The sequence below is a fragment of the Pteropus alecto genome, unplaced genomic scaffold, assembly GCF_000325575.1.
Source record: "Pteropus alecto unplaced genomic scaffold, ASM32557v1 scaffold42, whole genome shotgun sequence".
NCBI classification, from domain to species: domain Eukaryota; kingdom Metazoa; phylum Chordata; class Mammalia; order Chiroptera; family Pteropodidae; genus Pteropus; species Pteropus alecto.
Genome location: NW_006434825.1, coordinates 12774922 through 12800918, shown reverse-complemented (window position 1 = coordinate 12800918; position 25997 = coordinate 12774922). Strand labels below are relative to the sequence as shown.

The 25997-nt window shown below is 35.5% G+C and overlaps 1 protein-coding gene and 1 pseudogene across 1 annotated transcript in view; one reads left to right on the top strand and one right to left on the bottom strand.

The window, feature by feature from the left end:
- Positions 1–882: 882 nt before the first annotated feature.
- The window catches only part of SNTB2 (syntrophin beta 2), a 72632-nt gene continuing 47517 nt past the window's right edge, over positions 883–25997 (bottom strand). Inside the window, exons 4-7 of the mRNA XM_015587670.2 lie at positions 21124–21266; positions 9590–9786; positions 3087–3271; positions 883–1263 (exon numbers count right to left, since the gene is read on the bottom strand). Coding sequence (XP_015443156.1) covers positions 1171–1263; positions 3087–3271; positions 9590–9786; positions 21124–21266 — 618 coding nt within the window. The 3' untranslated portion in view covers positions 883–1170. The remainder of the gene's footprint in view (positions 1264–3086; positions 3272–9589; positions 9787–21123; positions 21267–25997) is intronic.
- Positions 2348–2466, top strand: LOC112478196 (annotated as a pseudogene).

Genomic DNA, 25997 nt, shown 5'->3' with positions numbered 1-25997 from the left:
ACCTGCTTGTTCGTGCCACTCTGCTGCCATAAAGGGCCAGAGCCAGGATCCTACATGGGTGCACAGAGCCCAAAGCAGCTTGACATGTTGTTTGTGCTGCAAAGCTGTCTTCACCCACAAATTCTACTCTTTAAATATGCTTGCTCTCCAGAATTGATCTTCCTCAAAGATATCTGCCCACTAGAAAAGATACCACTAAGGAAACCCGCCTCAAAGACTATCCTAGTGGGATCTAGGATAGAATGATCTCCTTGGAACGGCAGTGATATCCAGTTATTCAAAGAGTGACTAATAAAGCTCCACTAACCCTAACCAAAGGCACATTTGGTAAGCAATAAACAATGGCTTAGGCTAAAATGAGGATTTTCTTTTAAAATAAATCTTATCCCCTGGCTCCTACCAAAGATAAAATCAGAAAACCCTAAAATAAGCAAAACTTTTCTGTCAAAGCAGTGGTTTCCAATTTGCTTTTCAACTTGGTCACCACTTGAAAGGGAGTAGAAGGCAAGGCAAATCAAATTTTGCAAGTTCTAAGACCTAATGTTATCACTTAGGAGTGCAAAGCTTGTGATACTGCGGGAAGTGATGGCCAGGGTGGGATGCAGCGAGAGCTGGGGCGGATGGGAGAACGCTTTGGTGATGCACCTCAAGGATTTCCTAGGATGGAAGGAGCAAGTGAAGACAGACGGTAAACACCAACAAAATGTACAACTTCTCAGGAATGACCAAGAAGCACGGGCTGCTGCAAACTAGCACCTGGGAAGAGATAGTCATTCTAAGTGAGGAACGAAGGCTAAGTCTGAAATAAATCCTATAGGAAGAAGAAAAAGAAAACAACTTGGATATTTGACTATGTCCAAAAAGAAAAACAATGAGCCACCCTTCTTAACAAAGGAAATAAGCTGAATTACTTAGAAATCACATTGGGAAACTAGACAATAAATCAACAGCTTCATTTTGGAGCTTATTAGAGTCCTAGAATTTCTAGCCAAGGTAGCTTGTGAAAGGCAGGCTCTTTAAAAATGTTTAGTCAGCGGTGATTTGCAGGTCCTTGTGAAGGCACTGTGCTGGAGGAGAGAGCAAAGAGCTTTCTTTTTGTGCTTTTTTTTTTTTTTTGAGGTGGAAATACTTCTTGTGACATTCGAGGCTCTTTTCTGATTTTTTTGCCGCTCATACAAGCAGTCCCATGCGAGTGACTTTGGCCGACAAGAACGTGTGCAACACAAACACAATCGGCTTCGGACAAGAGTGCAGGTCCATGGTCTGTAGAGAAAGCACATTAAATATCACCGCCATATACAGATGCTTTAATAAACAAACATGCAAAATAAATAGGTTTAGACGTGATGTTCTATTTCTTAAAAAGAACTTGGATAAAGAATGTGACAGAGCTTAGAAACTCTTGGGAACTTAAAGCCACAAATGAAAGAACTCTGAAGTTAAGTTATTCCATGTCATAATTAAACACTAGTGTGAAGTTTCACATTCACAATTAGGATACAACTAGTGCTATACTGGGTTCTACCATGCCTGGTAGGAAGTACGAGAAAGTAGAGGATGTAAACAAAAGGAATATCCTATATGGAGACCATTAGTTGTGATTATATTTCTGATGGGAACCACAGTAAACTCAGCTGAAGAGTGACCATGTGTGGGTATGATTTTTGACACCCCTTAGAGGTTTGTGGTGGGAATAACAACTATTGAGGCTACTTAGGAGGGCTAGTTATGCCTTCCTAAGCACAGGCCTCTAATCTGGACAGCTGGCAACAGATACAACTTTATGAAAAATATAAATTATAGAGCACTGAATAAATCCCTAAACTTTATACATATTAAATACAAAGCATGGATTAAAAATATATAAATAGCCAATAATACTCTAACACCTTACTTGCTAAATGGCAACTGCTATTAATAGAAGTTAATTTAACAGACATAAGCATTTAACTCTAATGTGTCAGGCTTTTGAAAGCCCTGGTCCATGGCCTCTCCATAGTCTCCTAAAGGTACATCATTTAAAATAAGATTTTTAGCCACAGTTTTCTCATTTGAAGGTTGAACTACATTATCTCTAAGATCTCTTTCAGTTCTAAATTTTCAAGATTCTGTTTTCCAAATTTATTCCTCTTGTGACTGTGTCAACAGACATAAGATTTCACATATAGTAAGACTTGAACTACTGGCTCAATACTGATAAGAGACAAAGGCATTGTTTTACTCCTTTATGATTATAATTTATGATTTCTGAAGTATACTCTCCAAATCTCTAGTTCTGTAAGAGGAATCATGAATTCCTGTTGATAGTTCCTTTAAAGGACAAGGAGGTCAAAAAAGATGATAGCTTGTCTACAGCTTCGCCACCCTGAACAAGCCCAATCCCGTCTGATCTTGGAAGCTAAGCAGGGTTGGGCCTGGTTAGTACTTGGATAGGAGACCACCTAGGGAGACTAGGTGCTGTAGGTGTAAAAATATTAAAAAATAAAGGATTGTAAGCTGACAAGGTCCTTGCAATCTGTGAGGTCAACCAAGGGTTGCCTCACCTAAAAAAAGAAAAAAAAAAAAAAGATGATAGCTATCTGGACATATTGCTGCATCTTTTTTCTGATTAGTAGAATTTCTGTAGCAACCAAGTCTATTACTTTTAATTCTTATCCCAATAAACCGTGGGGAAAAGAAAAAAAAAAAAGATGATAGCTATCTGGACATATTGCTGCATCTTTTTTCTGATTAGTAGAATTTCTGTAGCAACCAAGTCTATTACTTTTAATTCTTATCCCAATAAACCGCTGATAATAGCAAGGGATGGAATTTATTTAGTATTTAATATCTTATTTTTTATAAAAGCCTATTTCTTAAAAGGGCTTTCTATTTTTTCTAAGATTCAAATGAAACTTTTTTAAAAAGGAATAATCTCCTAACGTGGGGAAAAGGAAAAAAAAACCCAATGCACCTTGAAACCTGAAGAACAGTTACCTGCCAAAAATGGAATATCAGTCCATAATTTTCCATACAAGACGTAAGAAGTGATAAGAAAGAAAGAGAATACCTATTAGAATAAACATGTTTCTCAGAAACTCTCTTACCAGTTCTCCCTCAGGACCACCAAAATCCAGATACAGATTTCTGATGCCATCATCCGCAGACATTTTCAGCCTTTCAAAGGGGTAGCGGTATAATATGCTGCTGGGACCTCCATTTTCCCTGGAGATAGTGAACCCATTTTCATAGTGGATAGTGAGTCTTACCTCTTGGCCATTTAACGTGCAGCCTGTTGAAGACAAGCAAAAACATTAATAAAGTTCCTACTTCAGTTATCAAGTGGAAGGGGATTCTTCTGACTTCAAAAAAGGAAACAATCTTTTCTTGAGGATGTGTGAGACCTAACCTATTTGGAACCTCCTAAAGTGAGTTTTGTTCTGGTCACTCAAGTCAACATCTTGATTGAGATAAGGAAGAAATTACCATAACTCTTCCTGACATCTGATCTGATTCAATTCAATTCAGTGAGTATCAACTGAACACTTGTGCTGGCAGTAGCCTGTGTGTGATATTGGAGAGGTAAGAGGCACAGTCTCTGCTCTCAAGGACCTCATGAATGAATAGGCATAAACATGAAATCCCTAACTGTGTTAAGATAGAATGTATAGAATATAACTAAACACCAAACTAAATATGGCCAAAGTCAAGAAAGATCTCCTGGAAGAGATGGGATTTCAGATAGGCTCTAAAGAATCGATCAAACTGGATGGGCAGTGAGGAATAGAGAGAAGGTTTCAAGTGGGCAAGAAAAAGGAATGACCAAAGGAGAAGGCAGAGATGCCTTTCAGGGGATGGTATTTGGGAAGAGGATAAAGATAGTGTTTATCAAAGATAAAAGTTATAGTTAGCAAAATCATACTGTCAGTCCTATCAAGATAAAATTCAAAGGATACATCTGAATTGACAGGACAAAAAACACTTTGATCAAGACTAGCCAATGTCCTCTATCACTGCTGACATCCCTGTTTCACTGACATTTGAGCACAGTTCTGTTTTTACTACAGGGGTTATAAGTGACAGGCCCTCCGAGACCTGGGAACTAATACAGCCCTCTGAGAGGTGAACTTAAAATCACCTAAAAGATCAGAGTCAAGCTTGGTCACTTTAAACAGAAAAAATGGCTCCCAAAAAGCAAGTCCTCATACTCAGACCAATTCTTTCACTGGACATGCAAAAACATTCAATCAGTCAAAGCAGCTGGTATGTTTAGGAGACAAGGAAAAAGAAAAACAGATAAATATCAGCAGTGTCCCTTCTCAGCACTATGCAAAGAAGAGTTTTGGACAATGGACTTTGAAATATTAGTTACCCTCAGAAAAGGAACCTTGGGAGAAAACAAGGATAAAATTAACTACCCGTAGAAGTGATCCAATGCAATACTCTCTAAGTGAGTGGCTGAGGGGTTTGGAGAAAGAACAGAGAGATCCCAATCAAGGCAACCAGGGTACAGTTTTCAAGAGGATTTTATTCCGTTAACGTCCTTGAAGCTATAGTATAGTGAAGGGTGGTGTTAAGGTTTGATGAGAAGAGAGGGGTCAGGTCTAGTCTAGAAAAGAGAAGCTCCAAGAACAAGGATCCGCCAAAGTCCCTGCAGCATTACATGGAGAAGGTGCCTGCAAGTATGTCACCAGTGGGGCGATATCCCACAATCACAGCTAGCAAAGGCAAGCCATTAACCCTTCAACAAGCTTGTTATGTAAAAGATTTCTTAAATGTTCTGTTTAGTATTTCTTCCCCTCAGGAAGGAAGGAAAGGAAAGCAAGTGTCAGTGTCTGGTGTGTGACTTAAAAATACAGAATATTGTTTATGATTACCTCAACCCTGAAGAGGAGTAAAGGTCATAGTGATGTGTCTAGGTTTAAAATTGAGTTTGTTTTAGTTTAAAACTTTTAATTAATACCAGATAAGTTTGAATGAGATTATAAACTGGCCATAAAAATTTTGTCCCTAATAGTTTTAAACGATTTCTCCCTAAATAGTAGATAAAAACAGTTAAGGCGCCCACTTCACCAGCTTAGATGTGTGAACATACAGCTCCAGCCATCCTCTCCCCATCCCATCTGTCCCTTTTCCAGACTAATAAGGCCAATCTCTCCAACTCTGCTTTGGATCCCATCCACTCCTACCTTCTCAGACACTGGACAAGACTGATGGTTCTTTCTTCATCTTGCCATTTTCAACATCTCCCTCTAAACCAGAGCCCGCCCATTAACTTTTTAAAATTTTCGAGTCTCTCTCATTATTAAAAGAAATGCCACTACTCAACTCTTCACCTTCCTCTCCTTCACAGCAAAACTTCTTGAAAGAGATGTCTATACTCAGTTTATCCATGTTTCACCTCTCATTCAATCCTTAGTAGTCTGCAATCTGCCATCACACCAAGCGTCTCACCCCAAGGGCACCAATTATCTCCAGGATGCTAAATCCGACCCTCTTCTTCCTCCCTCACATTACTTGATACTTGCAGTGCTCATTGCTGGCTGTCCACCCAGCTTCTATTTCTCCATTCTTCCTTTACAGCCAAACTCCAATTTTACTCAGGTTTCTCCTTTCTCCTAATGTGTTTCAGGGAGGAGTGACCTCAGCTGCAAGGGTAGATAGCTTCTGGGCCGGTCAGCCTGGCTTTCCCCTGGTGACTGGCAGGGGTCCAGGGTGTGCATATGAACCAAACTGGCTCAGATTGAAAAGAACTGCGACTGGGAAGAGAAAACACCACCTCACACCCCTTTTACTCTTGATCTCTTTCTTTTATGTAAGAGAATGTATTTCTTTAGTGTTTAGTTTTAGTTTTAGAGGGCATTTTTTGTTAATTTCAAACTAAATCATCCCAATCCATACATTTAACCCTGCTGACCACTCCTTTACTTGAAATACTCTTCCTTTAGCTTTCCTGACACTTATTGTTCCCACCTACCCTGGTTTCCTTCTGCTCTGGATACTACTTAACAATCTGCTAAGTGGAAGGGACATTGGCTTTTTCCAAGCACAAGGATATTGTTGAGTGTAATGGCATACAGTAAAGATAACTTTCTATGCAGTCCCATAATAATAAAAAAAAGAAAAGAAAAATTAAAGCTAAGAGAAAAAAGGCTCATTAACTAATAATAAATCCATTCATGTTAACGCCAAGATGAGTACTGGTAAGAGCAACCTATGTTTTGTATTTTGTGTCTTTTTCAATGAGAAACTGTTCATGGTTGCCAGTGCAGAGTGAAGGACAAGGACTCAAATGTCAAAGAAATTCTATGCTGCGAATCCTGTTTCTGCTGCTCTGGGGCTGATTACCTGGTAGGAGGGCTCTGGCGGGGGGCGGCGGGTGGGGATCCAATGTTTCCAGCAAAACCCTTTAGCAGCTACAGGATGGTGCTGTGGGTTCCTCTGGCCCTCCAAAACAACCCAGAGGAAGTGGGCTTTGCAGGTTCCACCTGGCCTGACTGCCCAAGACTCTCTCAGAGAAAGACTGGGGCAATATTCTGTTACTGCACATAGGAAAAGCCCGTCCATCAAGTATAATCAATAGGCTAAATACATTTTCGGTTACAAAGAACATGACACTCTGTTCCTTTCTTAAAGCCTTTTTGTCAAAGGCACAAAGTAGGCCTTATTTATTTTAACTTGCCTTATTACAAAGCATGGAGTTTTGTAAATAATAAAACACTCAGTAAATATTTGTCAATTTAATGAATTAAGAGAAACTAATAATGTGTATGTCTTCCAGAAGTTTAATCTGACCATTAGAATGGGTCATTTAGAGAAGGGAATCCAGGGGCCTGAGACACTGATTTTGGAGTCAGAGCCAGCTCAAGTCCCAGCCACACTAACCTCAGTTCTTTCAGCTTGAAAATGGAGGTAATAAAACTTGCCTTAGAGGGCTGCCTGTTACGATCAGATAACAGCTATTTCATTTATGACTTGTAAGACCCTGATATGTACCTACTATTCTTTCTATTTCTGTCCTTCCTACTTCAAAGACAGGGGTTACGCCTACTTTATTTGCTTTAGTATAGTCAGTTAAAGCACAAAGAATACATTCAATCAATATTTGCTGAGTAGATGAATAAAAAGGGATTCAAGAGAATTTCTCTGAAATTGAGAACAACACGGTTACAGCAAACTCTTTCCTCACATATGCTAACAATATAAATTACCTCTAAATGCCCATGTTTCTTCTTCTCTTGTAGATTTTCTGCATATTTATTAATGCAGCTCCTACCTATATCTACTACTTCTTAGTCTTCGTACCACCAAAGCTAGAGAAATGTAAAGTATCTTCAACTACACACAGAATATATTTTCATATTTTCAATTCCTATGACAAATGGAAAATGATTGTATGTACCTGAGGGAGTTATCTGCATTCTCTGCTTAGTCATCATGAAATCCGTATTTGCTAGAAGGAAAAAGTCCTGGTGTACCAGAAGGATCACAGATCAATTCTACTACAACTATAATCTAATCAAGGCTTAAAACTAAACCTTATGAAAATCATGTATTACATTCATTAGTCAAATCTTGTAGGTAGTCACTGAAATTTTTCTAAATGGACAAACTATAACTAAAACACATAAGAAAAAATAAACAGTTTAAGTGATTTCTTTTTGTCAACTTCTTGACTTTCTTTAGGCCATGATATCTGAATTTAAGGTACAATGTGCCACAATTATAGTTTTAAATGAACCTTTCTGAATCTCCCAACAATTTAACAGAAGGTGGTAACATGTAACTGAAGGATGTACTCTCTTATGTATGTGTATACATATGTGGATGTACACACTAAGGATACACATATTAAGACATAACGGACTAAGTGTGTGCACATATGATTATGTATGCATGCGCACATGCGTATACACACACATATACACAAACAAATTTTAAAGAAACTCTGGCTCTCATCAAAGCAATTTACCTTCAGCCAGTTTAACATATTTGGCACAGCTCTAAATACAGAGTAAGTGATTAATAGGTACAGCATATCAGTTGACCTGAATTGTGGAAATGAAAATATTAGCACAGGTGTGAATGAAAAAAATTGTTCAAAATTCTCTAAAAATATGTTCTTTTGTTTATTTAAAAATAGAAGTTATCGACTGGGTCTTATTCTCCCTCTCATCAAGCCATCTATATTTAAATACCTGTGAGCCAGCGACTGGATAGATTCTGATTTCCTGCAATGTGAAGTTTAGTTGCCAGAAACCAAAGAAATAACACAAAACTAAAAAAAAGTTAAAAATCCAAGTTGCATACTTTGTTTTGGGAAGCATATCTCTCTGGATCATCAAAGAAGATAGGATGGCCCCAGATGCCAGTGAAGGGCCTGAGGAGTGTATCACCCTGAACCCTTGGGCTTCTGACAGGAACACAGAGCATCACAGACATTCATCCTGAGGACTCACCTATCCCAGAAAGCACATTCTGTGGCAAAGACAAAAACCAAAGTCCATAGCCCTTAATGTGGTGACCAACCACTCAAGAGAGAAAACAGGCAGGAGACAGACAAGTGAGAAAGACAACGTGGATGTGGTGGCTCTGGTCCAAATCTATAGTGGGTTCTTACTAGTCATTGGTGTCATTGCTTGAATTATCATTGTAGTTGGAGGAAAATATCAAGCAGGTCCTAAATAGATGAGGAAATGTGTCATTTTGACATTATAAAAACTGTCCCTGGTGCCCATGCAGTTCTAAAGCCATAGAGCTCCCTCATTTTCAAAAAGCAACTTAAAGGAAGATAAACCACAAGATATTCTGCTCTTGAAACATTTTCTCTTTTTATATAAATTCTGTTAAAACTAGGTTTATAATAAAATCATAGATAAAAGAAGCAAAATTAAGTAAACCAACTTATAAACGAGATATTCAAAGTAATTCGAACCATATTAGAAACATAATTTTATCTTCATTTTGACTATTCTGTTCTTGCTAAAATTAAAAGCAATCTGGAAATATCTGCACATATACATAGTACATAATACATACAAATACATACAAATATATACTTACGAAACCATACTTCCAAATTCATATAGACTAACCACAAGAGGGCGCTTCAAGAATGAAAAGAGACCAATAGGCTTATTTCCTTTAGATGCTGATTTTAGTATTTTAGGCACACATTTTCAAACTTTTGAAGAGAAACTCCTATTCCTAATTCTTTATTTTGCTATAACCATAAACTTTGCCAGATATTCTTATTATAAGGGTGTCTGTCCATATCCTAGATTCCAAATCTTCTTAACTAGAGGATCAGTGCATCTAGTACTTAGTAAATGAGTCCTTATGCTATTAAATACAGATTAAAATGATGAACAGTAAAACTGCCATCTTGTACACAGGGATTATGAATGTGTTCAGAGACATGTACAAAATTTAGGAAAACTTTGCTACTGAAACAAAGAAACCAGGTTTCTTCTCATCATCATCACTTTAAGCTGTCATAGTTCAAAACATTTTTAAGCCTGGCACACATAATAACGGTTTTTATTTTAAAATAAAGTATGTATAACAGTTCCACTTAATACTATTAGAAATGAAATGCCAGGATCTATACCTAGAGAGACTTCCTTGATCAGCTCAGCAGCAGTGTGGCAGCCCTGAACGAGCATCCTGGTCCAGGTGGACAGATCCCGATGTGTCTCAACCCTGAAGAGATGCATCTCAATGCCCTGCCGAGACCCTGTCCTGGTAGCAAATGTAAGGTCAGATCCAAGTGAGGGTGATCGACATCCAGAGCCTGAATGAACCAACCTAGTGCAAACAGAGCAAAGATCAAAAGTAATTAACGCATAGTCAGAGGAAAATGTTGGCAATTGATGTTTATTGACACAAAGAAAATTATAAAAGCTACCAGCAGTGTTTGGAAAAGTACATTTCAAAATAAGATTATAGTCTTTTCAGTAGATACTATTCTGTTTTCCAATAAAGTGATGGGCTGAACCCTCGGCTGGTGGGCCAAGGCATTTTTATGCTCCCTAGAGGCTATGCATACCAAAAAATGATTCAGTGTCAATTAGGAAATGATAAACCCACACACAGGCATAGCCACCCTCGATATCAACATTACTCACCAGAATAGTACATTTTTGACCAGGATGAACCTACATTGATACATCATAATCATTCAAAGTCCACAGATTAGAGTTACTCTTGGTGTTATACATTCTATACAATTGGATAAATGTATGATGACATTTCCATCATTATAATATCATAGATTATTTTCACTGTCCTAAAAATCCCTGCCTTTTCATCCTCTCCCTCCCCAGCAACCACTCATCTTTTTGTCGCCAATGTTTTGCCTTTTCTAAGATGTCATATCGATGAAGTTATACAGTATGTAGACTTGTCAGATTTGTTTCATTCACTTAGTAATATGCATTTAAGGTTCCTTCATGTATTTTCATGGCTTGAACATTTCATTGTCTGGATGGACCAGAAGTTTATTTATCTGTTCTCCTACTGAAAGACATCTTGGTTGCTTCTATGTTTTGACAATGATGCATAAAGCTGCTATAAAAAACTTTGTGCAGCTTTTTGTGTGAACACAAGTTTACAGCTCCATTGGAGTGTAATTGCTGGCTTGTATGGTAAGAGTATGTTTGTAGGAAAATGCCAAACTGTCTCCCAAAGTAGCCATACCATTTTGCATCCTCACCAGCAATGTATGAGAATTCCTGTTGCTCTACATCCTCACCAGCATTTGCTGTTGTCATTGCTCCGGATATTGGCTATTCTAATAAGTGTGTAGTGGTATCTCACTGTTGATTTAATTTGCATTTCTCTGATGACATATGGTGTGGAGCGTATTTCCATATTCTTATTTGCCATCTCTATATTTTCTTTGGTAAAGTGCCTGTTCAGGTCCTTGACCCATTTTTTCATTGAGTTATTTCTTTTTTTATTGTTGAGCTTTAAGAGTTCTTTGTATATTATGGATAATAGTCTTTTATCAGATGTGTCTTTTGTGAATATTTTTCCCAGTCTGTGGTATGTCTTCTGATTCTCTTCATATTGTCTTTCACAGCGGAGAAATCTTTAATTTTAATAAAGTGCAGCTTATCAGTTATTTCTTTCATGGATGCCTTTGGTATTGTATCTAAAAAGGCCATTGCCATACCCAAGGTCATACAGGTTTTCTCCCACATTATCTCCAAGGAGTTTTATAGTTTTGCATTTTACATTTAGGTCTATGATCCATTTTGAGTTAATTTTGTAAAGGGTGTAAGATCTGTGTTTAGATTCTTTTTTTATTTTCATTTTTTTGCATGTGGACGTCTAATTGTTCCTTTACCACTTGTTGAAGACGCTATTTTTGCTCCATTGTATTACCTTTGCTCCTTTGCCAAAGATCAGTTGGCTATATTTATAAAGATCTAATTCTGAGCTCTTCATTCTGTTTCATTGATCTATTTATCTATTATTTTGCCAAAACTACACTGTCTTGATTAGTGTAGTTTTATATCAAGTCTTGAAGTTGAGTAGTGTTAGTCTTCTAATTTCATTCTTCTTCCATACTGTGTTGGCTATTCTGGGTCATTTCCTCTCCATAAAAACTTTAGAATCAGTCTGTCAATATCCACAAAATAACTTGCTAGAATTTTTATTGGGATTGCATTGAATCTACAGATCAATTTGGGAAGAACTGACACCTTGACAATATTTAAATCTTCCTATCCATAAACATGGAAATGAAATACCTCTCCATTTACATAGTTCTTCTTTGATTTTATTCATGAGTTTTATAGTTTTCCTCCTACATATCTTGAACATTTTTTGTTAGATTTATACCTAAGCATTTCATTTTAGGGGGTGCTAAGGTAGATGGGATTGTGTTTTTAATTTCAAATTCCACCTCTTCATTGTTAGTATATAGGAAAGCAGTTGACTTTTGTATATTCACCTTGTATCCTGAAACGCTGCTATAATTGCTTATTAGTTCCAGGAGTTTTTTTGTTGATTCTTTTGGATTTTCTACATAGATGATCATGTCATCTGCAAACAAAGTTTTATCTTCCTTTTCAATCTGTATACTTTTACTTCCTTTTCTTGCTTTATTGCATTAGCAAAGACTTCCAGTATGATGCTGAAAAGGAGTGGCGAGAGGGGACACCCTTGCCTTGTACTTCATCTTAGTGGGAAAGCTTCATGTTTGTCACCACTAAGTCTGATGTTAGCTATAGATTTTTTGTAGATAGTTTTTATCAAGTTGAGAAAGTTCTCCTCTATTCCTATTTTACTGAGAATTTTTATCATGAATGGGTGTTGGATTTTGTCAGATGTTTTTCTGCATCTCTTAATATGATCATGTGATTGTTTTTCTTTAGCTTGTTTGTATGATGAATTACATTAATTGATTTTTGAATGTTGAACAAGGCTTGTATACATAAAATAAATCCCACTTGGTTGTGGTGTATAATTCTTTTTATACTTTTTCGGGTTTTATTAGCTCATATTTTGTTGAACATTTCTGCAGCTATGTTCATGAAAGATATTGGTCTGTAGTTTTCTTTTCTTGTAATGCCTGTCTGGTTTTGGTATTAGGGTAATGCTGGCCTGACAGAATAAGTTAGGAAGTATTGCTTCTGCTTTTATCCTCTGAAAGGGATTGTAAGAAATTTCTTCCTTAAATGTTTGGTAGACTTCACCAGTGAACTCATCTAGGCCTGGTGCTTTCTGTTCTGGAAGACTTCACACTTTTCACAAAAGTTAATTCGAAATGGATCTTAGATTTAAATGTAAAACACAAATGTATATAACATCTAGAAGACATCTTAAGAGAAAATGTAAGTGATCTAAAAAAATACAACACCAAAAGTACAATCCATGAAAGACACTGGTAAGAGAATGAAAAGACAAGCCATAGAGTAGTAGGAAAAAAATATGAAAAACACATATATGATAAAGAACTGGCATCCAAAATATACAAAGAACTCTTAATACTCAACAATAAGAAAAAAATCCAGTTAAAAAAATGGACGAAAGACCAACTTTTTGGTATATATCCAAAAGAACTGAAAACAGGCTCTCGAAGAGCTATTTCACACCCACGTGCACTGTAGCACTATCCACATTAGCCAAGAGGTAAAAGCAACCTAAGTGTCTAGTGACAGATGAATGGCTAAAGAAAATATGGTGTGTGTACACACACACACACACACACACACACACACACACACACACGCGAATACACTCGGCCTTAAAAAGAAAGAAATCCTGTCATATACTACAACATGCATGAACACATAATGTTGAGGACATTATGCCAAGTGAAATAAGCCAGTCACAAAAAGACAAACGCTGCCTGACTCTAATTAGTCAAATTCAGAGAAACAGAAGTGGTTACTAAGGACTGGGCTGAAGGGGAAAAACGTCTGTTTCGCAAGATGAGAAAGTGCTAGGGATCTGTTTCCACAACCATGTATGTATAGTTAACGTTACTGTACACTTAAAAATGGTTAAAGTGGTAAATTTTATGTTATATGTTTGTTACCACAATTTTATAAAAAAACCTCTGGAGTTAGCAAAACTAAAAAAAAATGGGCAAAAGATCTGAACAGATACCTTAGCAAAGATGATACAGAAATAGTAAATAAGCATATGAAAAGATTTTATAAGGGAATTATAAATTAAAACAATTACATACCACCACACTGACAGCACCAAGTGCTGAAAAGAATGCAGACTAATGGGAACTCTTATTCACTGCATGCTGGAATGCAAATGGTACAGCCACTTTAGAAGACAATTTGGCAGTTTCTTACACAATGAAACATACTCTTAACATATGATCTAGTAATCACATTCTTTGGTGTTTACCCAGATGAGTTAAAAATGTGCATCCATAGAAAAAAACCTGCACATTAATGTGTGCAACTGGAAAAATGCCACTTATTTAATGGAGAAGAGTACAGGAAGAACAGCACAAGATTTGTTTTTAGCAATATTAAGTCTAGGATAGCTATTAATTGGTTTGTACCCAGGAAAACTAAAAACTTATGTTAGCACAAAAACTTGCTCACAAATGTTCATACAGTACTATTCATAATAGCCAAAAAATAGAAACAAACCAAATGTCCATTAACTGATGAATAAAGAAAATGTAGCCATAAAAAGGAATAAAGTTGTGACACATGCTAGAAGATGGATGAACCTTGAAAAAATTATGCTAAGTGAAACAAGCCAGAAATAATGGGCTACAAAATGTATGATTCCATTTATATGGAACAGACAAATCTATAGAGGCAGAAAGTAGATTTGTGGTTGCCTAGGGCTGAAGGAGGGGAAAATGAGTGACTGCTAATGTGTAAGGAACTTCTTTTGGGGGGTCATAGTGTCCTAACATTGATTGTGGTGATGACTGCACAACTCTGTGAACATAATAAAAATCATTAAATATTATACTTTAAATGAGTGAATCATATGGTATGAGTTATATTTCAATGAAGCTGCTAAAAAAATAAGTGATGTATACATGTGGAATAAACAAGAGAACAGCAATTTTCCTTAAAGCCATTAAACTATTCAATGTTTTGTTTCATGACAACCATTTAATATAGTGTAATTTATTCACTTCTTCCAAAAGTATTTTCACTATATTTAAGAAGTTCTAAGTAGATAGTATAACAGAACAAACATACTTCCTCACTTAAAAGAAATCCAGCAGACAATGTTTTCCATACAGGATTTTAAAAAACTTGGCTGAGGAATGAATGTACAACAAAGAGAAATAAATAAAATGACTTGTTCTTGGCTTCATTGTAGGCTGTATGCCTGTAATATTTTTCTACAAATGTGTTGGTTTCTTCTTTTGCTCTTCTAATAACCTGAGCAAGAACCATCTAAGAGCAAATGGATGCTCCTTTCCATTTCCTTTAGTTTTCAGGGAGTTGCTATTGGTTCAGATAAAAGGCAAGAGTGTGTCTCTCAAGGAAAAGGCAGTTTCTTCTAATCTACCAACTGGTTTAGCCAAGTTAATTACTATAGTTCTCAAACCTGGCTGTACACTAGAATCACCTGGTGCATAGCTTTTAAAAATTACTGATGCCTGGCTTACATACTCAAAAATTTAGATTTAACTGGTCTAGGGTGGGGCCCAGTCAACCTTATTTTATTAAAATTTCTCCTGACGGTTCAAGTATATAGCCACAGTTGAGAAGCAATAAACTAAAGGTTTGTCAACTTTTTGGTCTGAGTACGCTTCTATACTCTTAAAGACTACTGAGAACTCCAAAACCACTTTTGGGTTATATTTATTGATATTTACTACAATTACACATTAAAACAGAAATTTAAAAATTTTTATTATTTCATTTAAAAATAAAAAAAACAAATCTGTTACATGTTAACAGAAATAACTCAGTTTTATTTAAAATAATATTTTCCAAAACGAAAAGAAATTAATGTGAAGCATGGCATTGATTTAAATTTTTTGCAAATCTCTTTAATATCCAGCTTAATGAAAGATAGCTTAATTCTCATATCTGCTTCTGTATTCTGTTGCAGTATATAGTTGAAGTATATGAAGAAACCCCAGCCTCATAAGGTATATAGTTAGAAAAGGAAGTAGTATTTTAATAACTTTTTCAGATATTTGTGGATATCCTTCTGCCCACCAAACCAAAACTCAACTAGTGGTTTATTAAAGGTTAGTTACAATGGAGAATCTGAAACCTTATCAATAGAATTTTTATATTCTGCTACATTAAAAATCCACTGGTCTCTCCTGCACTTTGAATGTATCTTTTTTATATCCTTGCATGATTTTGTAACATCATATATTGGTCATTAGAGAAATATTTTTCACTGAATTATGCATATTTTCCAAATGTTAAAAGATTGCATTCTACAATATCAAGAAGTCACATTTGCTATTATCACCACTGATCTCACCAGAAAATTCTTTAGGTATAGGGAAGCTGTCAAGTTCACAGTGAGAGATACAAATTTTCTAGAATTCTAATTTTTGTTTGAAAGCTAGAATTTTATAATTGGCAACAAATGCTATCCATGTTTTCCATAAGTGACAAATTCATTTTGGTCATTTTAGAGAAAATGTCTGACAAATACCTAAATATCACTAACCATAGTTTGTCAGCCAGTTGTTATGTCAAGTAAAAAATGGTGTTCCATAAAAAAAAATTGCCAGTTCTGCTCATAACTCAACTATACACATGCTTCTGAAACAACCATCATGCTTTAGTATGCAGCAGAAGAGCTCTGTGAGTACTTCCCATTCCATCTCACAGAATATAAAAAGATGAGTACTCAATGATTGAGATTAAATAAAATTAATAATTTTGACTGCTTCACCAAAGATGTTCTGAGGTTAAATTGGCGTTTCCCTCCCTGCTAGTCCATACAGTTTAGTGCCGACTGCCTTGATTCATGCTAAGGCATCAGCAATTTTACCAACCCTCAGTGCAAATGTCAACAGTGAAAAAAAAGCAAACAACATCTTAGTAATAGTTCTGAACTCACAGACCTCCTAAAGAGGGGACCCCTAGAGGTCCATGAAAGTAGACTTTGAGAACCTTCTCACTGAACTGATTTCCATAGAACCATTACGCCAGTTAGACATTAGCTATCTCAGCAAGAATTAAATAAGTTTCAAAATTACTCCAAGTGAGAATATGATCCAAGTAAGACAGAGGGTGGGGAAAGTGGCAGGGTGTAGTCTACCATATTCAGTTTGATTGCTAATCCCAAGTCAGACATTAAATAATATAAAATGTAGAATTTTTCCTACAGATCTGATTATGAAATATTTGGCAGAGGAAATCTAATTCAAACCAGCTGCTGGAGTCTTGCTGTGCAGCAGTTGGTTAGAACATACTGCCAAAAGGCCCCCGTTAGTGAGGAGACCAGATGAGCTCATCCAAAGGCGTTTTAGCAGCTTTTGCCCCATAAGTCCCATAAGTACAATATCGCTCAATTTTCCACATTGTAAAGTAGCTACACTTTTTTGGATCTTTTTCTCCTTCAGTCAGAGAAAGCATATTAGAAAAAACTACAAAATGCACATCTTACAAAATTCACAGTACCTTTAAAACCAATGCGTTCTTCTACCTCTATCATGTATCTGGCTTTAATCTCAAGAAATGTGTAAAATAAAATAAAATAAAATAAAATAAATAAATAAATAAATAAATAAATATCCTTTTCATTTATCACTTTCATGTTTTATTTAATTCTTCACCAGCCATTTTCTTTCTCTCTCTCTCTCTCTCTCTCTATCTCACACACATACGGCCTTGGCTTCCAAGAATCTGTAAACATGCAAGCCAATATAAATAACTCGTGTTAATTTACATCACCCTAACAATATTCTTTGATTTTTGAACAATAATTAATTCTTAATTTATCAGGGAATATCTGCTTTTGTGGATAATCAAGCTCCTTAACTTCTTTTTCTTCCATGTGTTTATACTACCTTTTTTTTCTGACTCATTCGCTCATGAGAACATGTTCCAAAGTATTAGAAATACAATTGGTGAAAGTGAAAATTCAGCCCTTTCTCGTTACTCATATAAATTTCAATTCCCTCACCACACCAAAAAAACAAAAGTATACCACTTTCTGGTCTCGCCTTTCTCTGCGGCACATGTCGTGGTCTGGTTCTGTCTTCTGGCCTCTCTCAGTGGCCATACTCTACCCCCTCTGAGAAGCAGAGGATGATTAAGTCCCACTTAATTCTATCATGCAGTGACTTAAACCAATTCCACCTGGCCGACATGGCCACATGGAAAAACTAAACTTCTCATCTGCCTGTCATCTTTGCTCCTGAACAAGGAGTTAAGAATCCCTGCTGTTACATGAATTAAACTTATTAAGAAACATGTTCAGAGAGCTACAGGCCCCACCCATTTAATTAATGGCCATGTTCAATTTGCATGTCTAGGTTGATCCAAATAATACATTTGAATTCTTCACATTTAATATGAAACTTTCACTAGTTGTAAAAACTATTGGGTAGAACTATGCTCTTCTTTTAACTGCGGCCAAATTAAACCAATTACACTTTTTACACAGAATTCTTCTTTGACATATATTCACTTAATAATAATTATAATGAAAGCAACTAACAACCTATCAGGTACCACTGTCGGCATTTTACAAGTATTAACTCATTTAATAGTCATACCCACTCTATCTTATTAGGGTCCATTAGGGTTTCATTAACAAATGAAAAATCTGTGGCACAAAAAATATAAGTAACATGCTTCCAATTCTATTACAAATGGTAGAATAGGGATTCAAATTCGAGTTTATTAAGGATTGACCTCAGTCCCTTCTATTAAATCTTGTTTGGTTTGTTGTTTTATTCATTACAATGTCTTTATTGAGATATAATTCACATGCCATACACTTTACTCATTTAAAGTGTAAGTTCAAGGATTTTGATATATTCAGAGATATGTAACCATCACCACATTCAATTTTAGCACATTTTCATTACCCAAAAAGAAATCCTGTACTCATTAACAGTCATTCCTTATTTCTCCCAACCCGTCCTCGACCTCACCCCGGCAATGAATGACTAATCTACTTTCTGTCTATAGATTTGCCCATTCTGCACATTTTATATAAATAGAATCATATAATATGTGGTCTTTTGTGTTTAACTCCTTTCACTTAGCATAATATTTTCAAGGTTCATCTATGTTGCAGTTTATCAAAACTTCATTCTTTTTTTTTATTGCTGAATAATATTCTATTGTGTGGATATGACAAATTTTGTTTATCCATTCATCAGCTAACAAACACTTGAGTTGTTTGCACTGTTTGGGTGTTATGAATCTGTTACAAACAGTCACGTATAAGTTTTGGGGCAGACGTAAGTTTTCATTTCTCTTGAGTACACCACATACAAGTATAATTGTACGTGGTGACGCTATGTTTACCCTTCTGAGCAATTGCCAGACTGTTTTCCTCAATAAAGACACCATTTTACATTCCCACTAGCAGTGCGTGAGGGTTCCATTTTCTCCACATCCTAGTCTACACTTGCTATTATCTGTCTTTCTGTATTTATTTATTTATTTTTAATTATCTGTCTTTTTAATTATAGCCATCCCAGTGGGTGGGAAGTTGTATCTCTCTGTGGTTTTGATTTGCATTTCCTTGATGGCTAATTATGCTGACTACCTTTTCATGTGCTCATTAGCAATTTGTATATCTTCTTTGGACAAATGTCTATTCAGATCTTTTTCTCATTTTTTAATTGGGTAATTTATCTATTTATTATTGAGTTGTAAGAGTTCTTATATTTTTCTAGATACAAGTCCCAGATAAGATATATGACTTGCAAATATTTTCTCCCATTTTGTGGGTTGTATTTTCACTTTCTTGATGGTGACATCTGAAGCACAAAAGTTTTTAATGTTGATAAAGTTCAATTTATTTATTTTTTCTCTTGTTGCTTATATTTTTGGTGTCATATCTAAGAAAGTGCTGCCTAAGCCAAGGTCATGAAGATCTACTCCTGTATAAAACTAAGAATTTTATAGTTTAGCTCTTAAATCTTATTTATATCTTTTCCCAGGTTGCAAATTAATACCACAGTGATAGTACACACACAACCACCTCATCTCCTTCTATAGTACTGAAGTGCTTTGGTGATCTAGGCCAGTCTAGTCTATGACCAAAAATTATTTGTTTATGGGATCAAAATTTCTAGTATTAAACAAAGGCTCACCTATGGGATGTCACAGGTTTCTGCTCCATCCCTCCAGTGATATGCAGCTAAGGAAATGTCTAAGGATAAAGCTACCCACTTTGCATTCTATGTTCACAACTAGAATATGAGCTTTTCCCATGAAATTTAAACCTAAGAGACCTCTACAGTCATATTTAAAGCTCAAAATCTTTGGAAAATATAAATTTAATTACTCTAATTATACCGACTGAGACATGTTCACATGTTTTCATAGGATTTCTATCATGCTCTCAATGTAACTATGACAAACTATAATTTAAGTAATAGAATTTAACTCAACTAAGATTTATTGAGGGCCTACTATATGCAAAGCATTATGGGAAGTGCTGAGATGACTAAATCACAGTTCTTGATCTCAAGAAGGTTATAATTTAGTGGGGAATTAAAAAAACAAAAACAAAAAAACCCAAATCTCTTATCTCTGTTCTGTGATCTAAGTGCTCCAGCTCTTAATTACAGAGGAATTCCTGAAAAACTATGTGAAAATTATTTTATTTAAAAAATTATAAATGTAAGGGAACTTGGCAAGTTGAAGAAAATCCTATATAACGTGAGTCTTCTTGTAAAGAATATTCTTCCTCACATGAATCTTTGTTTGCTCAAGGCAGGACCCCCACTCCCACCCCACCCCACTGTTCCAGATGGTTTCAGCATTTAGTTTTTTTGACTGCCAAATACTTTTCTGTGGGGCTCCTTTTTAAGGTATAGTTTTTTATTTACAAAAAGATCTGATTCTTTTTTAAGCCCAAATAAAACTGAATGTGAATGTTTTCTAGTTTCACACTAGTTTCTAATTATCTCTTAAAACATATTGGCCCCCAAATCTACATTCCTCTGTTCTTTGCCTTCCAACTCCCGACATCTGGCATGCTAGAAACATCCTGTTGCTTCAGGTCAAATCAATGTTTATTTGATGGAATCAAAATTATGTGCTCTTATACCAGAAAGAGAAGTTGAAGAATGTCTTGGCTGAGTTGTGTGGTTTATCCACAGTACCACATTCTGGTTTAAATGATTTCATCACTCAGTCAAAAGGCTACCACAATTTCAGTGGTTTTCTTGTCAGAGTCAATAAAGTAAAGGAAAAAAAATACTACTTATCTTCATGACTAAGCAAACTTTGGAGGAAGCAATTAGGAAGCTGCTTCAACTTAAAAATGCACACAAAAATACTAATGACAGAAACCATTTATTCTGAGCTAGGAGAGGTGAAGTAATCAATAAGGTTGGAAAAAAAAGTCTTTGTCTAAATCAACTATATTAGCTACTTAAATGCTATTTTAGGCACTTAACAGAATTCACTTTAAAATTCTTTAGAAGATTTAGAATAAGATAGATATTTTATTTTATGTTTTTGTCTTTTGTCTTACCTTGTGGCAACAAGAGGGTAGCTGTGACATGGTGATGCCCAGGCATCCCTTGTCCATGGCATACAGTCATAAAGCAGCAAATCCTTCTCAGTCACAGCCATGAGAACAGGTCTCCATTGTTGTCTTCCACCATCTAGTTTTGCCTGTTCCAATGGTGAAATCCAGAAAGCAGAGCTAACTATAACGATATGTATTTGTAAAAGTCCCTTCAATGAAGGCTTAACATAGGGGGTCTCCATTTTGTTTCCCCATCCCAAAAGACTTGAGAAACAGGGAACATCCCATCAGGTTCCTTCCCAAGGGCAGGGGTTCATTGGGAGGTATGAGGTGGATTGTGTAGTTTGAAAAAGCTCAACCTGAGTAAGTTACAGATATTATCTAGTGATATGACAGTTTTTTCCCATTCTATAATAACTAATTATCACCAATTCTGATTAAATACACACTAATCTGTTCAAATTCATAATGATGTTAGTGTATCTGATGTAAGAGAAACATCATCTAAGAGAGAAACAAAATTCTACCACCAAATAAGTCTGCATAATCTAAACATCAGTGTTTTTCAAATATTTTTTGTCGACCTATAATAAGAAATACACTTTACTTTGCAACCTAATATAAACTTATGTAAATAACTGAATGAAAAAATTTCCAAAATAACACAATCCCTATATTTTATGCAGTGTACTCTGATAATGTCTATTCTATTTTTTTTAAATGCTGATGACCTACTATGTTGTATTTTGGAAAACACTCATATAAACTATTGTCAGACTTCTCCATTACACTTTAGGAAGTTTATGTTTCAGTTTCAAATGTGCCATTGCATTTACTTGCATAAAGCTCCAGTTATCTCTGTGAGGAGTTAAAAATGTCGGAAAACAACCACTGTTTATCCATATTGTCAAGGATCCAAAGCCAAAAAGCAAAAGCCTGTGTTCAAGAAAAGCTCTGGTATCATCAAAACATCTGCCCTCGTGAGGTAAGAACTTTGAGCAGAGAATGCTTAACAATGCTTTCTGAACACTGAGCCTTCAGCTCACTATCACTGGTGGGTGGCTTCAAGAAGGATCCAAATTGATGAATCACTTGTCTCTTAAAGAGTTGTCTCCAGAGCCACTTTTTAGTTTCTTCTCCTCAGTGACTTCTGAAGGTAATTTGAACATGTCAGAGTACCTTAAGAATACATCTATAGTCTGAAAAGCGGTGGTTCAGTTCTGTATTATAATATCTATCACCAGGACTCTTTTCTCTTAGCTGGAGCCACAAGCTGATCCCAGGAGTGGGAAATGAATTCCAGCTATTGTAGGGACCCTTGTTCTACCATGTGCTAAAAGCATAAAATATATGACCTGACTTGGAGAATTCAAGCAAGGTATTGTAGAAATGATTACATTTTCTTATTGGCAAACCCAAGTTTTCTAAGACTTCTATATTAGTCTATGAGTAACTCTGTAATATCTAGAGGGAGACTATCAGCTCTAAAGAGGTTCTCTTAGATTCTTACATTTTTGGGTCATAGACACCCCAAAGGGATTTCTAGTTTATGTGCACTAATAAGTCTGTGTCTGAGATTGTTATAAGTAATATTTCAATAGGGAAAATAATGAAAAATCTATCCTCCCAAAAGGTTCAAATGATAATCTGATTTTTAAAAATTAATTTTCCTTTGTATTATAAGGGAGCTAGTTTGAAGGCTAGATCAGAGTATATTTATTTGGAAAACCTAAATTAAATGTATTTCTTCCCAAAGAAGATATTTTAGGCTCTAAAAACAAAACAAAACAAAAAACTGCTAATGGCAATAAAAGCAATAACCAATTTCAAGAGAGAAAACGTTTTGTTCAATTCATTTTTAAAAAGTGTTTATTCTTTAGCTCTCTTGAGTCCTTATTTTTGGAAAATATCTTTTTCCTCTTCTATTTACCACTGGGGGAAAATTAAACTGCAATTTAAGACATTCTGTTTATCTATTTGCCTTAACTTATAAAGATACTGTTTGCTTTCACTGGAATCAAAATGCTACCTGCTATATATAGCATGTGTTTTCAGTTGTATCAGTGCAAGCAGCCTTGGGGCTCCACTATTCAGTTTTTGGCTGGAGAAAAAAGGGATACTAATGTTAGGGTTCTGGTTTGTTTGTGTTTCAACACCCACACATGCATACACATGCATACACTCTGGGCCAACAAGAACCTTCTACAAATTTTATTTTCTAATAAATAGAGTTCGATAACACGAAAATGAAAAAATACTAATAGTTATCAGTCATTCCTTAAATATTTTTATCTTATAAATCTTTTTGACAGGTGATGTACTTCTGTTATTTTTATAAAAGAACACAAAGAAGCAAACATTAAATAAACCATTTCACTAACCCTAATTTGAATCTTTACATATTTGGGGAATTATCAGGAACAAAGTCGAAACTATAGAAACAAAGCCTTCTTTGGCTGACTTGGCTTTTCTAATTTATACTCAAATGCTTAAAAATACTGCTTTTATAGGTAATACATGTCCCCCCATTTGGAGTACTTAAAATTACCCTTAAAGTATATAACCAACTAAAAGGTAAACTATCAGTCACAGAAAAATCAGTATCAAAAAAGAAGGCTGAAGTCCCTATGCACAGAACAGATGATCTCTCAGTTATCAAATATCTGTATTATAGGTCTTACTTGTTTTAAACAAACTCAATTTATGACATTGTGAAATAACAAAAAAGATAAATTAAGGAGAAATCATTTAAAGATTCTTTCTTATCTGCCCCAAATGACTCTTTTCTAAATATAAATGAAAAAGCTTCATTTACATGCAAGCTTTTCAGGAGGTACACCTCTTGCCAAAGGAAATGCTTACCTATATTAAACAGATTACATGATCTGAAATTATCTTGACCATTTTTACACTCATAAAAGAATCTTAGAGTCATAAATGGGTCCTACTTTTATCAGATACATAAGTTCATTATAATACATCTGAGAAATGGTATCCAATTTTGCTTGAACACCTTATTCTGAGAGTGATATTTGATTTGGGTAACCCAAACACCTACTTCAAAAAAGTAAAAAACAAGAGTATTTTAGAAATAGCTCTTTGAATTAGCTCAGTGGTACTATTTCTAAAGTGGTTGAAACTTTTCTACTTAGTATTATTTCCTAACCCTGAGTTGTATTGTTGGACAATATTTTATAAAAAGTGACTTGGTTGCTTGCTCTTCATATATATGTAAACAAAAAGAAAAAAATTACTGAGCATCTATTACATATAAAGCATTAGGCTAAATTCTCTGGGGCAAAAAAACACTTGGAAAAAGTGTGTTCCTGTCTTCCAAGAGCTCACAATTGAGTAAAGGAAATATAATATGGTCCATAAAAGACAGATTGTGATGAACTGGTAGCTTTATTTTCCTCCTTTCTACTAGTCTATATGTATCATAGATCAAATTAAGTTCACTTTAAAAGTCTGGCAACTCTCATACATTACTGGTGGGAATCTAAATTAGTTCAAACCTGATAGAAGGCAATATGGCAATATTTATCAAAATTACAAAGGCATATACCCTTTGTGGTAGTGTAAAAATATGTCTGCTGATTCTTTACTACTCTTCTCTTTAAGAGGTGAAGTCCTTGCGTGTAGGCTGGACTTAGCAACTCTCTTCTAATGAAAAGAACAAAGCAGTCATAAAGGACACTGTAGCTTCCATCTTGTTTTCTCTCTCAGATCACTAGCTCTGGAAAAAATCGGCAGCCATGTCTTGAGGACATTCAGGCAACCCCGGGGAAAGGCCTACATGGCTAAGAACTAAAGACTTTTACCAACAGATAGCAAGAAACTGAGGCCTCCTGCCAACAGCCATGTGAATGAATCATGCTGGGTGGCCCTGCCAACCCGAGTTGAGCTCTCGGATGACTGCTACGCTGGCTGACAGCTTAACTAAAACTTCATGAGGTATCCTGAGCCAGAAATCACCCAGTTAAACCATAACCAGATTCCTGATCCTTAGAAACTAAGCAGTAGATAACTAATACACCCTTTGACTCAGCACTTCTAGGTTTATCCTACGGGTAAAGAAATATCTCCTGCTCTCTGAACTCTCCAAATTCAGGACCTGATGCAAATTTTTGGATAAATCCCTTTCTAACCAAAGTTGTACTACTCAGTAACACAAACTTAAGAACCAAATATATTCAGATAATGTTGGTTCCCTTGCTTTCTGATCTATCTGAGCTCTGGAACCAAAGAGTTTGGATAGCAATCTGTAAAAGGACAAACTATGAGGTTCTTTATTATAGCATCATATGTAATAGCAAAAGATTATAACAACAAAACTGGACGAATGCTTATTTAATTATAGCCACACAGTGGAAAACTATACAGTTGGAAAAAAGAATGGCCTGTGTTCATTGATATGGAAAGCTGTCCAGGAAATACTGCTTAATGAAAAAAAAAAAAAAGAACAAAATAATATGCTATCATGTAATATAAGAGAGAAAAAGAAAGATATGTTCATATCTACTTTTATTTGCACAGAGAAACTCTCAAAAAAATCACTAGATAATAATAAAATTAATGACCTCTCTGGGAAAAAGGGGGTCGGAATTCGGTGGATGGGGGACAAGACAGGAAGGAAAGTAAAACTTTTCACCTCTGATTTTTGAACCATGTGAATGTATTACTATATTGCCTTTTTAAAATCAGGAAGATTGCTGAGGGCATGGAACACTTACTACAATAGAGCTTTTCAACCAGTACATAAAAATACAGAAACAATGATAAACATAACTAAAATACTAAAACTTTCACAAGTTATAAGTACTTATATCATGATTTTCATTAGTTTCTCTGCTTATTTATTCTAATTATGCTTCCTA